The 13940-nt window shown below is 44.2% G+C and overlaps 1 protein-coding gene across 1 annotated transcript in view; it reads right to left on the reverse strand.

Moving 5' to 3' along the window:
* Positions 1-10556: 10556 nt before the first annotated feature.
* DMRT2 (doublesex and mab-3 related transcription factor 2) overlaps positions 10557-13940 on the reverse strand; it is a 6744-nt gene continuing 3360 nt past the window's right edge. Inside the window, exons 3-5 of the mRNA XM_010582865.1 lie at positions 13511-13879; positions 13328-13430; positions 10557-11581 (exon numbers count right to left, since the gene is read on the reverse strand). Coding sequence (XP_010581167.1) covers positions 10557-11581; positions 13328-13430; positions 13511-13879 — 1497 coding nt within the window. The remainder of the gene's footprint in view (positions 11582-13327; positions 13431-13510; positions 13880-13940) is intronic.

The following is a 13940-nucleotide window of genomic DNA, read 5'->3' on the forward strand; positions in this document are numbered from 1 at the left end:
TTCGGGAGATGATGGGCTTTGGTCATCAGCAAATTACTGGGATTCCAGTAGCACTGGTACCCTTTCACATGAGTAACGATTCAGATAAGGAAGGCTCCAAGGCTGTCAGGGAATGACTTCAGATTCAGGTACGGGATGTTCCAAGGCTGTCAGGAGAGGACTGAGGTATGTCCCAAGGTTGTCAGGAAATGACTAATTACCCCTACTCCTGTCCCCAGCCTCTGCCAGGCAACAGGACTCCTTGGTTCGGCCAGTGCAGCTCCCTGTCTTAGCCATGCAAGAGTTCCTGGTACGGTCAAGGGACGCTTAACCGCCCAACTCATTACACTTACGCTAAGGCCTAGTGAGACTTCCCAAGATCATAAATCAGCCCAGAGAGGGGGAAGAAATGCACCACCACACCAATCTCCCTGTCAAAGCAAGGGACTGCCAAGCAGGGCTGGAAATGGTGATAGTTTCTACACCATTGACACATTTCATTCGGCCATTTAAAATCTAGCAGACTTGAACAAGCAGAAAGACATTTACAATGTTGATGTGCTCTAAAGATGGCTTGGCAGAAGTTAGCTGACTTTCTTTTATACGCAGGCACTGTCACCTGGGATATGCTGAACACAGGATTTCTGGCCTTCCTTTTGGTCCAAACATCAGTCCCAATATTCACTGTATCTTCTTTTCACAGACTTCATTAGCAGTAGGATGCACAGCAGCTCGCGCAACAGATGGCCTTCATTTTCCCTGCACTCCAAGTCCAAGTTTCTGTATGTACCTCAGTTTCTTGTCTCGTGGCTCTAATCTCCCAAACACTGTAGTATATTTGCTTAAAGTAAGAATGCATTTCCTCAATATAAAACAACAGCAAGAACAGAACAGTCCAAAATAACTGTAGGAAGGAATTCATCACATCAGCTGCATAATAAAACATCAGCCATAGGACTGAGTTAGTCTTTATTTCTTTTCTTTGAAAATTTAGGCCACATTTGAAAAGCTCTTGAGCAAACCAATGGCATGACAGTTTGAAGATAAAACACTTCCATTTAAGCATGCTCAGGTATGCAACTGCAGGATGCACCATACAAGCATATTGGAGACCTGCCTTCTGGACTCAGCTGTTAACTCCAAGTACCAGAAAGCACAGTGTTTTATAAAAACTTGTAACTGCTTTTGCGAAAAACTTCATTCTGTCAGAATACTTGTTTCTTCTTAACAAGTGACTGTGTGGAGATAAACATCTCAGCTTCATCGTTGACAGCAATGGAAACTGGGCCAGTGATGACTGCAGGTTCAAAGACCGAGACCTATATTTTATCCTACTCTCACGGTCTTTTCTGAAATAACATGTCAGAGGAACATTCATAATTGTAATGTATTCCATACACTTTCTGGTATAATCAGTACACAAGAGACTCTACGGATGTATAGTCACTAGGGAGTAGTGCCTACACTGTTTTGACTCAGATGCAGTATGATCTTTACCCTTTGCTGTAAATTGGCTCAGAGCACATCTTTATGTGTCAGTTTTGCCTACTGACTTTCAGATGTTACCAGCTTCCAGTGCTATGGAGCTGCTTTGGGGTACATGTGATTTTCATTTTACACATATTTCAGTTCCTTCATATGCCCAAATGAAAAATCCAGTGTTCAGGGACATCACATGGATTTATGATACTCTCTAGTGGGACTTTGTGTTCGGAACCTAATGAATGGATTATCCTCATCCACATGTGGCATTTCCCAGCTGTGGGAGATATGTTATTATTCCTTGTTTATTTTGCAGCTTCCGCAGGAGCATGCTGAGCTGGTTGCTTTGTAGGAAGCCTTTACAAGTCATTCTGGGGTAGGCTGTTTTCCAGCACAAGAACCCAATCCTGAGCACAATGAGTAGTGCCGGTACTCAACTGCTGCCAAGTGTAACGGGAAGCACAGACCTCAGGGCTTATGTTGGAGGAGTCACTGGTATGTCCTAGACAGAAGGAGATATCATGTGTGACAGGAAAGGAAGGAGCTTAGAAAGGTACATAAGATTAACTGTGTGGGAGAGGATGACAGGGAAAGCACATAAAACCAAACATTTTTTAGCCTGGTTTCCCAAAACATTTTGCATCTACTTTACTTCTCTCTGCTTTCAAAACTATTTATTTCAGCTACATTTGCAGATAGCATCAGTCTCAAAGATAGCAAATTCAACAAATGTCACAGATATAGTCAGTTGGATAGAGAAGATACACTGTACAGGTATCTCCATGCTAGGAGAAAACGTGGTAGGAGGAGCCCTACTCTCTGAGTTGGGCTACAAGAGGATCCAACTCAAAGACAACCTTCTGCCACAACCCTGGCTTCAACTAATGTTTCACTTGCAGAAGGGCTTGATTTGCATTTGCAGGGGTCAGAGTGAGTGCAAGGTAAAAGCTAAAGCAAAGCCAGCTTAGAAAATGCATGCCAGTCTTCTACTTCTCGTGTACCTGCTGGAATGGTATCAATCCATATCTACCAAGGGTGTGCTTTGGTGCCATGGGAAGTGAAGTGTGAGCTGTTGTGCAGCGAGCAGTAAAAAGTGGGGGAGTGCAAAGATAAGCTCTCTTTTATTACTGCATTGCAGAGGCTCCCCCTGCCCCTTCCCATCCTGCTCCCACAAACAAGACAACTCTGAGCAGACTGCGTGGGAGTAACACCAGAAGCTGAATCAAGTCATTGCTACAAGGACCCTGTTGTTAATATGCGTATGCTTTCCTTTCTGTAAGCCTGGACTTATTACTGGTTGCTATAAATTACAGAAGATCATGCACTCAGCATAACCTTCTGCTCATATCCTCCTCTGCTAGATGCAAACCCCTTTATGGTTAGCTACACCATCATTGCTTTGAGGTTAAATTATTACAAATAATGCTCACAGGCTCATGGGTTTACTCTCAGTTGTTCTTAGTTCAAAATCCCTGAGTCGCTCTCCTCTAATTCTGAGCAAGGAATTTAATGGACTGAAGAAAAGAGTTTTATCCCAGAACCCTTTTTCCTCTCACTTCTTTGCATTGCAGACTCTGCCTAAAGCCTCCATACCCAGCAGAGCATGCCCCCTTACTGCTACATCTGCAAACTGTTAGCCCAGAATTGCTACTCACACAGGACATAGCAGCTTTGTAAGCAAGCAGTTTTGCATTGGGGGATACTCCACTGTCTGAAAAAGCCAAAGCCTTTTGACTGAAAATGCTCTGTCAGGGTCTTCTGAAACTGGCCGCCACCCATCCACCAGCATGAGGGCTGTTGGCTGTCCCTCTGTGGCCAGGCGGGTGCTCAGGCTGTGGTTGTGCTCTCCCTGCCCGTCTGGTGTCAGGCTCTGTATAGGGCCCTGCTGCCAATCCCCACCTTCTCAAAGGCCAGCAAGGAGAAGGTGGAAGTCAGGTGGGGCTGACCCAGCAGCCACTAGTTAAAGTCCTCCTTGTCAATTTTTGTCTTGTTCTACTCTGTACCTTTCTGCCATGCCAAGATCGTTTCCCAAAGAGACCAGGCTACCAGGTCCCTCCAGGCACATCCTAGAGGCAGATTAATGACAAAGCAATTTCAGTAGGAAGCTCTTTGTTCCTGAACTTGAATCCTAGACCAGTTTGCCAGAGTCAGAATAGAAATAATTTTAAACTAGGATAATGAGACTCCTGTTTTCTCAGCCCATTTATGAAAGAGTAATATGGGAAAGCATGGTGAGTGATGAGGTGGACATTATGTTTGAAGCTGAGGGAATTCAGCCCTTCCTAAAGTAAAGCTTTTCAGTCATGCTCTACGCCACTACTACATCTTGAGCCTGAGCTGAAATTTTGGCATCACCTTAATCTCGGGTTTGCATAGGTTTGCAGTATGGTTGTTGTCATGCTTTCAGAATTTCACAACTATTCTTTTTTTCTTTTATTTTCAGACCTTGCAGTCCTAAAGTCATAGGGAGCCATTTCTTTTTGCACTTACTCCATCGTGAATTTAACAGAGGAGAGTTTATCTAATCCTAATGCAGATGACAATAGTATTGCAAAATTTAAGTCCTGCATGACAAGTCCTGAGTCAGGGTGCCCTGGTCGACACTGAGCTGACCAAAAGGCAGCAGTGTCCTCTTTGGCAAGTATGTCCAACAGCATCCTGGTCTGCATTTGGCAGAGTGTTGCCAGCATGTGGAGGGACATGATCCCTCCTCTCTACTCAGCCCCAGTGAGACATATCTGGGGTACTGTGTCCAGTGCTGGCCCCCCCGTACAAAAGGACATATTGGAGTGAGTCCAGCAAAGGTTAGATTATGAAGATGATTAAGGAAGTGGAGCATCTCTCATATCAGGAAAGGCTGAGAGAGCTGGGGCTGTCCAGCCTGGAGAAGAGAAGTCTCAAGGGGACCTTATCACAGTGTATAGATAGAGGGAGCAGAGACAGTGGGAGCAAAGATGACAGATCTTGTAGTGGTGTCCAGGACAGTTCAAGAGGCAACAGGCACACACTGGAATACAGGAAATGCCATCTAAACAGAAGAGCTTTTTTTTTCCTGTGCAGGTGGTCAAACACTGGAACAGGCTGCCCAGAGAGGCTGTGAAGTCTCCATCCATAGAGTCAGTCAAACCCAACTGAACACAGCCCTGAGCAACCTGCTGTGGCTGACCTGCTATGGGCAGGAGTGGGACTGAGCGCTCTCCAGAGCTGCTGTCCAGCCTCAGTACCATCACGGTTCTACCCTACAGTTCTATCACATAGCACTAAGTTCCAATTAATAAATATGTCTGAGGATATAGTAGAGGAAGTAGTACTGTTCTACAAGGTAAGGACAGCTCAGATGGTAACAAGCATAAATAAAATTTCTAAATTAAATGAAAATTTAAATAAAATGTGATTTTCCACACAGATTAAAGTGTAAGGCTCCTGTATATTTGTCAACTCCACGTCACTTACTAAGATCTTCTGATGATTTTTTTTTCAGCTCTCCATTCATGCTTACACTGCTGCAAATCTAAAATTGCCTGAAAGGAGTTGATTTTACCTATCCATATTTTACACTGCGATTTTGTTTTTCTATCTGTATACATAGCTCTGGTCTTTCTAAATCTATGATCCAACAATTCTATGACTACTTACAGCATCTTTTCACAGAGGACCAGCTCCTAGTGTGCTTTTCATGACCCAGAGGCAAGCCATCTCTGAAGGTGGACAGTTCACCCATGTTTTCTGTCTGACTTCGAAAAGTGGAGTCTGGCCATGGCAAACTCACATAGGATGGTCTTTGTGTAGAAATAAAATGTGTAGATGAAAACCAGGCATGGTGTAATGGGTGCCACTATTAGCTCTTGCTACGCAAATACAGAAATTGTATATCATACATGGTACTAGTTCAACCTACCTTTTACCTGCCCAACTGGATTGCCAAGGAAAGAGTGAAAAATCTAGTCACTGTTTTAAGACCAGATTTGGCCAACTACCGTGAGGTATAGATGCAGAGGCTGTCAGCCAGACTGTGACTGTGCAATCTGGCATTCCTAAAACCTGTGTGTCTCTTCTAAATTTACTTCTAGACTCCATCTTGCAAGGATAAGTATGCATCTTGGTAAGCTCCTGTTGGCCTACACATCAGTAGGCTTGCCTATGCAGTTTTCCCCTTTCGTTGGGTGGATTGGGAAAAGGGCCACTTCCATCTTCCAATGTAATTTTTCATTCTTCCAATTCTTCTAACATAATATCTCAACATAACTGAATATGAAGAATCACTCCTTTCTTTTCTGTTGGTCACTGTGGAAGCTCTTATTTGTCAGCAAAAACTAGACACAGCAGTGTGTCCTGTGGTAACATACAGGTCAGACAGTGACTTTTCATTCCAGAGACCCAAATCCCCTCACATCCATGCAAAGTTTGCAGCGCTGAGTTCAGGGTGAGAGGTAGACCCATACCCTCAGTTTGTGACCATGGAACAGCACCAGCATCAGCCCCTGTACTGCAGGTGATGGGTGACACTAACAGCAGGGCTCACTGGCTTTGGGCTACCAACTCCAAATGACAACAAAAGGGTTGGCTGCAGCCCATGAACCTGATTTCTGACTTGTTTCTGGACAGAAAAATCATTGTAGCTTGTTCACAAAGCTCTGGTGCTGAGGACAGGGAGAGAGGGAACTGGCAATGTGGAACGACTTGATTGTTTTTTTCCAGTCTGGATGTTTTCTGTATCTATGAAGAGGCATGCTTCCTCCAATAAAACACCAACTGGTTCCTGTCTCCCAGTCACACTGACATTCCTGCCACTGGTTTCCACCTGCCCACACATGTTTCCCCAGCAGCCCTTCTTGCATAAGCCACAGTTTGTCTTGGTTTCAATGCAAGCAAACAGAAAATGGCTGATCATTACTATCTGAGTTAAAGGAGGCATTATGTGTACTTTATGCTGTTTAGCTGACAGAAATTCAGAGAAGGAACTTAGTGATCCAGTGAGAATCTCATCCATTATGGGCAATGACTCCTGGTGCCAGCTTTTGCATCAAGGCCAGCTGAATGGAAAGTGTTGGGTACACGAACTGAAAGACTTGATCATGCAAACAAGCTGCCAAATCAGAACAACAACATACCACCCTGTTCTACACTTAAAATCAAGAAATGGAGAGAGTGTCAAATTCCCTAATTCTGGAACAGCAACTGGGAGCTGGTTAATGTTCAGCCTTCAGAGCCATTAACTCTACAGGGACTTGTGCCTTCACAGCTGGCCAAAAAAGTGGCTTGCTTTTATGATCCCAAGGGGATGAGGAGCTCAGACTGCAAAACTCGGAAAGGTCTTTGTCATAGCAGAAGGACAAGCAGACAGCATAGGGCTAAGTCTTGTTCTCAGGCCAGAATGCAAATGCAGTCAGCTGATGATTTCTCTGGCATTTCAGTCTTGACATCAGCTGAATGATTCGTGTCCAATTATCCAGCCATCTCACCAAACTCTGTGCCTTGACCTACCTCAAGCCCAGCAGCTCGATATGCTGATTCACAGACATCAAAGATAAATGACAGTTTCAAGGCACGCTTTGTGGCAAGCCAGCAGCACTGGTGCAGTCACCTCCAGGAAGCCAGCACCTGAGAGAAAGCCAGCAACCCACACCTATAGAGCAGTGACTCTCCCCTACCCACCACAGCCCCCGTCTCAATTCTCCTGTGCCACATGAGGGAGAAGCACTGTCACAGCAGCAACTATTGATAACCTATTCCCTCTCCAGGTGAACCCATCACCGCCCACTCCTTGCCACCAGGCCAGGTAGTCAGCCAGGCACTGTCTGGGGTACTACTAATTCCCAGTTCCTCTAGTTCTGTACACTTACACACCTCTGTACACCTATACAAATTTTTGTCTCAGTCTGTATATGGAGGGCCTGCACTTCCAAAAAGTAGTTGGTTGTCCCTGACAACACCATCTGCCAGGCTTATTACTTTGCAGGCCAAGTGAATAATTGTTCTTTGTACTCCTTTCCACAACTCTTTTGTGCTCCACAGCCAGCACAGGTTCTTGACCTCCTGTCCCAATCCTAAAGCTGAGTTTCCCAAGTATGTTCCACCATCACATAAGAAAAACTGAGGCCAGAAGGGGATCAGAAGGGAAATGCAACCTGAAATCGATGAGCACAGCACAAAGATGCATCCCGTACTCAAGAGAAAACTAGTTGCCCTGCCCACACACCCAGCAAATGCCATAAAAAAATTGTATTTAAGAAGCAGGGAGCATAGGATATTTTAACAGCTGACTTACTGCCAGGGAGACGCTGCCTAGCAGTGAGTGCTAGACAGTTTCAGAGCAATGAATTCTCTTCTTCATGAGTCTGCACAGCCACACCAGCACACGCAGAAAAGTCACTACTTCTGCTCTAGAGAAGCACATGGCTGAAAGAGGCAAGAGTGCTATACACCCACGGCAACGATGTGTGAGGAAAATCACATGCTGTCTGTGTATATGCTATCTTGCTCAAGCTACTCATCATCCTCTCTGTGAACAATAGACTTTATACATGTTTTTAACAAAGGAAAGGAAAAAACAATCTGGGTGCAAGAAGATTTCAAAATGCATGAGAGGTAAGGTCCAGGGTCTGTGAAATGAAAGGAAACTAAGTACAGTGAGAAATAGCTGATGGAACTGAAGCAAGACATGAGCAAGGGTCACTTTTTTTCAAGTAGTAATAGAAATGTCACTCCTCTTCTAATGACTGGGATTTGAACAAAACTAGCTGGAACGTACCTATTTTATGTATATAAGTGTGTGTGTGTGTATATATATATGTGTAAATATTAGTGTTTGGTATATCTTCAGAGTTTGAATTTGATCAGCTCAACTGGTTCTTTAAGAGGTCAAGAGGTACCCATCTATTGGAGGGTTTTGGTTTTCTGATCTTTTTTTAAGGGACAAATAAAGACAATTGACTTCCTGAAAAAAATATTTCAGATGCAAAATTGAACAATGTTAGATGCACACATTGGCAGGCAAAAAAATATTTAGGCAGGACTAATTCCAGTATCCAATACTGCTCACTACATAGATTGCTGAAGTCTCTTTCATCTGTCATCTTAGTTTATGCCAGCAGCTCTGAAAAACAAAACAAATCATATTTTTAATAACAAAGGAAGCCCTGCTTAAATTAAAACCCCTTGTTAGCATTTAATGTTCAACTCAGCCAAAGAAGGAAGCTGTGGTGAAAGCAAACAAATATGAAATGTGAAGAATTTCACTCCATTTACTCTGGGTAAAAGCTGCTTAGCGTGGTCTGACTGCTAAACTGATTAATAAGCAGATTCAGCTCTCAAGTAAGTTAAAACTCCCTCTAATGGCAATTGGATAAAGGACAGAGCTTGAAAAAATGAAAAGCATCTCACTGCATTTGAAATGTATTTTCAGCTAGGCAAAATCTAGTTAGTATGAATGCTTTTGAAAAGTGAAACTCCAGCTAGTGCCCAGGATTTTTTTTAAATTACAACAAATTTCTTTACATTCCTGTTAAATTTTTTATATGCTGTGTAAGATGTGTTATGCAAAAATTTACACATTACGTAAAATATGTTTTCTCCAATGTGTTTTTTGCTTTAACAAAGTGGCTTAGAAAAGCACCCATGACAGACTACTCCTCCCATCCATGAAAAGGGTCCTGCTTTTCAGCAATACCACTCCCAACAGAAACACTAAACACTTCCAGAGATACTTAAAGAATCAGAAATTCACGGGCTCAGATTCATTCATAGCAAAATAAGCGTTTAACCTGTGCAGCAAGTGTAATAAAATCAGAAAATATTACATTCTGCTCACAAATACCAAACAGAAATTGTCCTCAGGAAATAATAAAAATTAAGAACAAACCACAGCTCCCTTCAACTGGCTGAGCACTGTCTGCAGGATAAAAATGTTAAGGAAGGAAGGTAGCCAAGGGATTACTGATTAGCACTAGATGTGCTAGCAGTAACATATATACAAAATCATGAATTTAGAAAGCTTCAAGCTCAGTCATAATGAGAGCTGGTAATGCCTTTTTCTACAACCTTGAGGGCATTTCAGGTTCCCAGGTAAATTCTACTTGTTAATCTCCCTTATTTCTGCTATGCCTGCAAAAGGGCGTAGAATTACAAAACTGAGATCATGACTTGATTTCTCATTCACAGTGAGGATTCTGTGCATCATTTTTACAGTCTGAAGGTCATTTCAATCACCACAACACAAGAATCTCAGGCTCTTGCTGGTCAAAGGTGGAACGTTTTCAGAAGGAAAATATTCTAGGAAGTGGAAATCCAGAGTAAAGTCAGCTGAACATAAAATAAAAAAATAATAATAATTAAAAAAAAAAGCAGCAGACCTTTTTTTAAAAAAACTGGATTTTTAAAAACACTTTTATTCAAAAGCTTACCAGACCGATTCTCCTCAAATCCAATCTACTAACTCTTCCACTTTAGGAGTAGAAGCTTTTATAGAGAGGTGTGGAATAAAACAGTCTTTTATACTACTACGCACTCCCCTTCAGAATAAGAAAGGCATTTGGAATCTGGTCCAAACCTCAATGAAGATAATAAAAAAAGTCTTGCAAATTCACACTAGCCTACATGCACCATTGTTACCTCTTCTCTTAATTACTGGAGGTTCAAAGCAGAAATGACCACTTGCCCCACCAAGATAACTGGTAAGTATATTGATAATAGTAGATAAAAGAGTAAGTATATTATGAAAGTATGGAATACTTGCCTGTGAGATACTAGAGGCAAAACAGAGATCAGGAATACGCCTATGCTTGTATGTAATCTCATTTTATTGAATGGTTTGAAGTCCTGCTTAAAATAACAACACTTTAGTCTGTACATGCAGTTTCAATTTTAAAAAATTAAATATATTTGTTTTTTCATAAAACATGCGTATTTATGTACATCATTTTGAGATAAAAGAAAAAGAATTACCATTTACAGCAGAAATTCCTCTTTACAAACCTTTTAAGAGACAAGGCAGGCAGTTGCAATTCTACAGAAGGCAAAGCTTACAAGCTCTCTATACTGAGGGTATAGTTTATTCATTTTATTCTTTGAGAGACATTAGCAACTGCAGAAGAAGGTCATTTAAGAATGGATTCAACTGAAAATGACAGTGGTTCAGTTGTTGAAAGTTTTGTTGTGGCCTGTTTAGGCCCAAAGAAGTCTTTTGCACATTTGTCTATAGTAAACTTGTGGTTTTGGTTCTCTTTAATGGCACATTCTCTGTATTTCTTAGAAGCATCTTCAAAAGACTCTTTCACAAATGATGGTCTCAACTCTGCTCCTGATCTGTCAGGAAACGTTTGCTGGAACAGTGACTGAAATGAATTGTATTTGAGTGGTGGAGGGGGCTTGGTACTGTCTTTGCTGATCTTGCTTAATACCTGTTCCTGAGGAGCCAGAGAATCCTTATCAGAAATCTGACAGAAAGTCCTTTTTGGAGGAGAGAAAGCTGACCTCTCCCGAGCTTCCTGAGGAAGGCATGGTATCTCATTACACGACTGCTGAATGCCTTGCGTGTGGGTCAGAATGAGTGAATTTTCCAGTTTTGGAGACATGATGCTGTGCTCAGTGTTTGGACAGTCCTGACTTTGTGAGACCTTGGCATCCCAACCTGCCCCAGGTTTGAGAGCTTGGACAGTAGTAGCATTTAACAGGCATTGCTGGTAGAGGAGAGCATCACTAATGGGGCCACATTTTGGCCACACTAAGAACCTAGAAGACAGGGGATACTGCCTGTAGGTAGTAGCTACACTGACATTTGAAGAAATTAATTCCATGTTGCTGGATCCTGAACACTGCATGGTTAGATCAAGGCAGGTCGGTAAAAAATTGCAAAACTCCTTGTTTGGAGTATCAACTTGACTAGTGTTAAAGGCTGTTTTATATGAGTTGTATTCAGCTCCATGCACCATGCGATTAGGGAGAAAAAGGGCAGCTGCTTGTGTAGCTTCCATCATCTCTCTCTCTTTATACTCTCTCTCTAGCATAATGTTCTCCAACTCTTTATCAGCAAAAGCCCGTCTCTTTCTCATCCTGTCACTCACAGGGGGTGGCAAGGGTGAATTCCCTCCCAGGTAAGGGTCTGTCGGAATAGGACGGTAACCTAAAACAACAAAGCAGCATTAGAAATGAAGCCACACAAGAAAAACATTAAAGCTGTATTTGTTTTTACAGACTCGTTCGTTTGGAGCCAGTCATGCCAGATGCCGAACACTTGCTACAAACCCTGGCCACTGTCAGCTCCTACTGAAGTCACTGCGCCGCAGATGCTTAGCTCCCTGCGCTGTCAGGTACATTCAGTACAAGTTCCTCAACACAGATAAGCAAGCCCTGCTCCCCTGACACCTGTAGTCTTCTTCAAAGCTAGCTGATTAGTAAGTTTAAAAAGCAATTCTAAAACAGCAGATTAAGCAAAGAAAAACAAAGGCAAAACCCTGCAGTGTGTTATGACTAGTATTGCATCATGCAGCTTAAGGAGATAACCATCCATTTTTAACAAGTACGAAAGTATTCAAATACTTTGCTTCTTCTGAACTAAAAGAGAACTTTGATAAAACATAGAAATCCACTCTCCAGTATATTCAATTACCAGGCTAAATGGATTCATTTAATATAACTGATAGGGTCCAATCCTGTTTGCTCTACCCAGACAAGTCATCCCATCAAATTAATGAAACTCCTTACGTGAGTAAGGAGAACAGGGTTTTACCTGTTTTCACTCCCACTCCTCTCACATGGGTCTCCCCATTGTCAAGGAAGATATCTATACCTACAGCTGATGCCTTTTCTATTCTCTAAAGATGAATCACTATGTACACATTGCTACAAGATGGTAGAAAATTCCAAGGAGAACTAGGGAAAAAGAAAAAGAAAGTTAAGATAAATTAGAGGAAAGAACACAGGAGAGTTTTTTTTTTTTTTAGAAGAGTGAATTGTAGACGAAAATTAGAGGTATCTAACAGGACAAAATTTTAACTGTGCTTGCACAGGCAAAGAAAAGAGCTTTCTACTGGGGAAAAAAACCCCTAGATTTAAGATTTATAGGGCAACAGTTTGGAAAGTGATTAAAGCAGACATAGAAATAAATTTGGGCACGATCTGAAGAGGGAGTGGGAAACAAATAATACACCCTCTCACTAAAATATCCATCTTTAAAATGTCATTCTTCCACAGTTAATATTTTCGACAGGGAAAAAAAAAAAAAAAGAGCAGCCTTTATGCATATCTTACTATTGATAATGCTGCAAATGGTGCTCCCGGGTTAGGCACCCGGGATCAAAAGAAAAAAAGGGATCAAAAGGAAAAAAAAAAAAGAAAAAAAAAGAAACCAAAACAAAACCAAAAAAACAACAACAACAAAACAAAACCAAACCACAAAACCCAACCAACTAATTGATTTACTCATTTGCTGATAAAAACACCCGCGAATAAATTGCCCTGCACTGCGAAAACGCTGCTGGGTAGTCATGTAAAAAGAATGTCAGCTTGTAACAGTAACTCTCAAATTTCAAATTACCGTTGCTAGCATTTCAGGCATTATTTTGGGCTGAAATTCTGCCACATCGATTGCAGCCACGAAGGGCAGGAGCCGCCGGGAGGGGAGGGGAGGCTCCGGCTCCGAGGGCACCAGGCAACGCGCGCCCGTTCGGGCGCGGGTTGCCGGTGCCCTCGGGGCCTCCGCCGCCCCGCGTTTATTTCGGGAAAGTAAGCCGCGTTTCACGCGTGTCTGCGAGCAGCCGCGCCTCGGACGGGAGGTTCGGGATTTCCTGGGGCAGAGCGGGGCTTCCACGCCGCCGGCCGGTGCTGCGGGACTGGGGGCAAGCCGTGGAGGGGCGGGGGACGCCCTTACCTTCCAGGATGCTCTTGGCCAGGAGGCTGGGCGTCCGGACGTGCCTCTGGTAGACGGCTTTGCGCTCCAGGCTCGCCTGCTTCCCCGCCAGCCCCTTCTTGTCCTGGGAGAGAGACGGGCGGTGCCGTCAGCCCGGGGGGCCGCCCGCCCGGTCCCGCCCGGTCCCGTCCCGTCCCCTCTCACCTCGGTGGCCTGCTGCCGTCGGAGTGCCACCTGGGCGGCCATGACGCGCTGCCGCTCCACCACCAGCAGGCAGTTGGCGCACTGGCAGTCGCGCCAGCGGCAGAACCGCTTGTGTCCCTTCAGGCAGGACACCACGCCGTGGTTGCGGCACCGGGCGCACTTGGGCGTGCGGCTCAGCTTCCGCGGCTCGCCGCGCCGCGGGGCAGCCGCCGCCGCCTCCTCGCCTTCCTCCCCCTCCTCTTCCCTCTCCGGGCCGGCGCTGCTGCGCGGCGCGCCGGCCGCCTCGGCCGCCTCCCCCTCCACGCTCTCCACGTCGATCTCCCAGTCGGCGGCGGCGCGTCCTTCGCCCAGGGCTCCGGGGCGGCGCCGCTGAAAGAGAGGGGTCGGGCCGCCCGCCCGCCCGCCCCCGCGGCGGGACGGCAGCCGGGGC

This window comes from Haliaeetus leucocephalus, unplaced genomic scaffold (genome assembly GCF_000737465.1).
Source record: "Haliaeetus leucocephalus isolate CR32 unplaced genomic scaffold, Haliaeetus_leucocephalus-4.0 Scaffold849, whole genome shotgun sequence".
Taxonomy (NCBI): Eukaryota; Metazoa; Chordata; class Aves; order Accipitriformes; family Accipitridae; genus Haliaeetus; species Haliaeetus leucocephalus.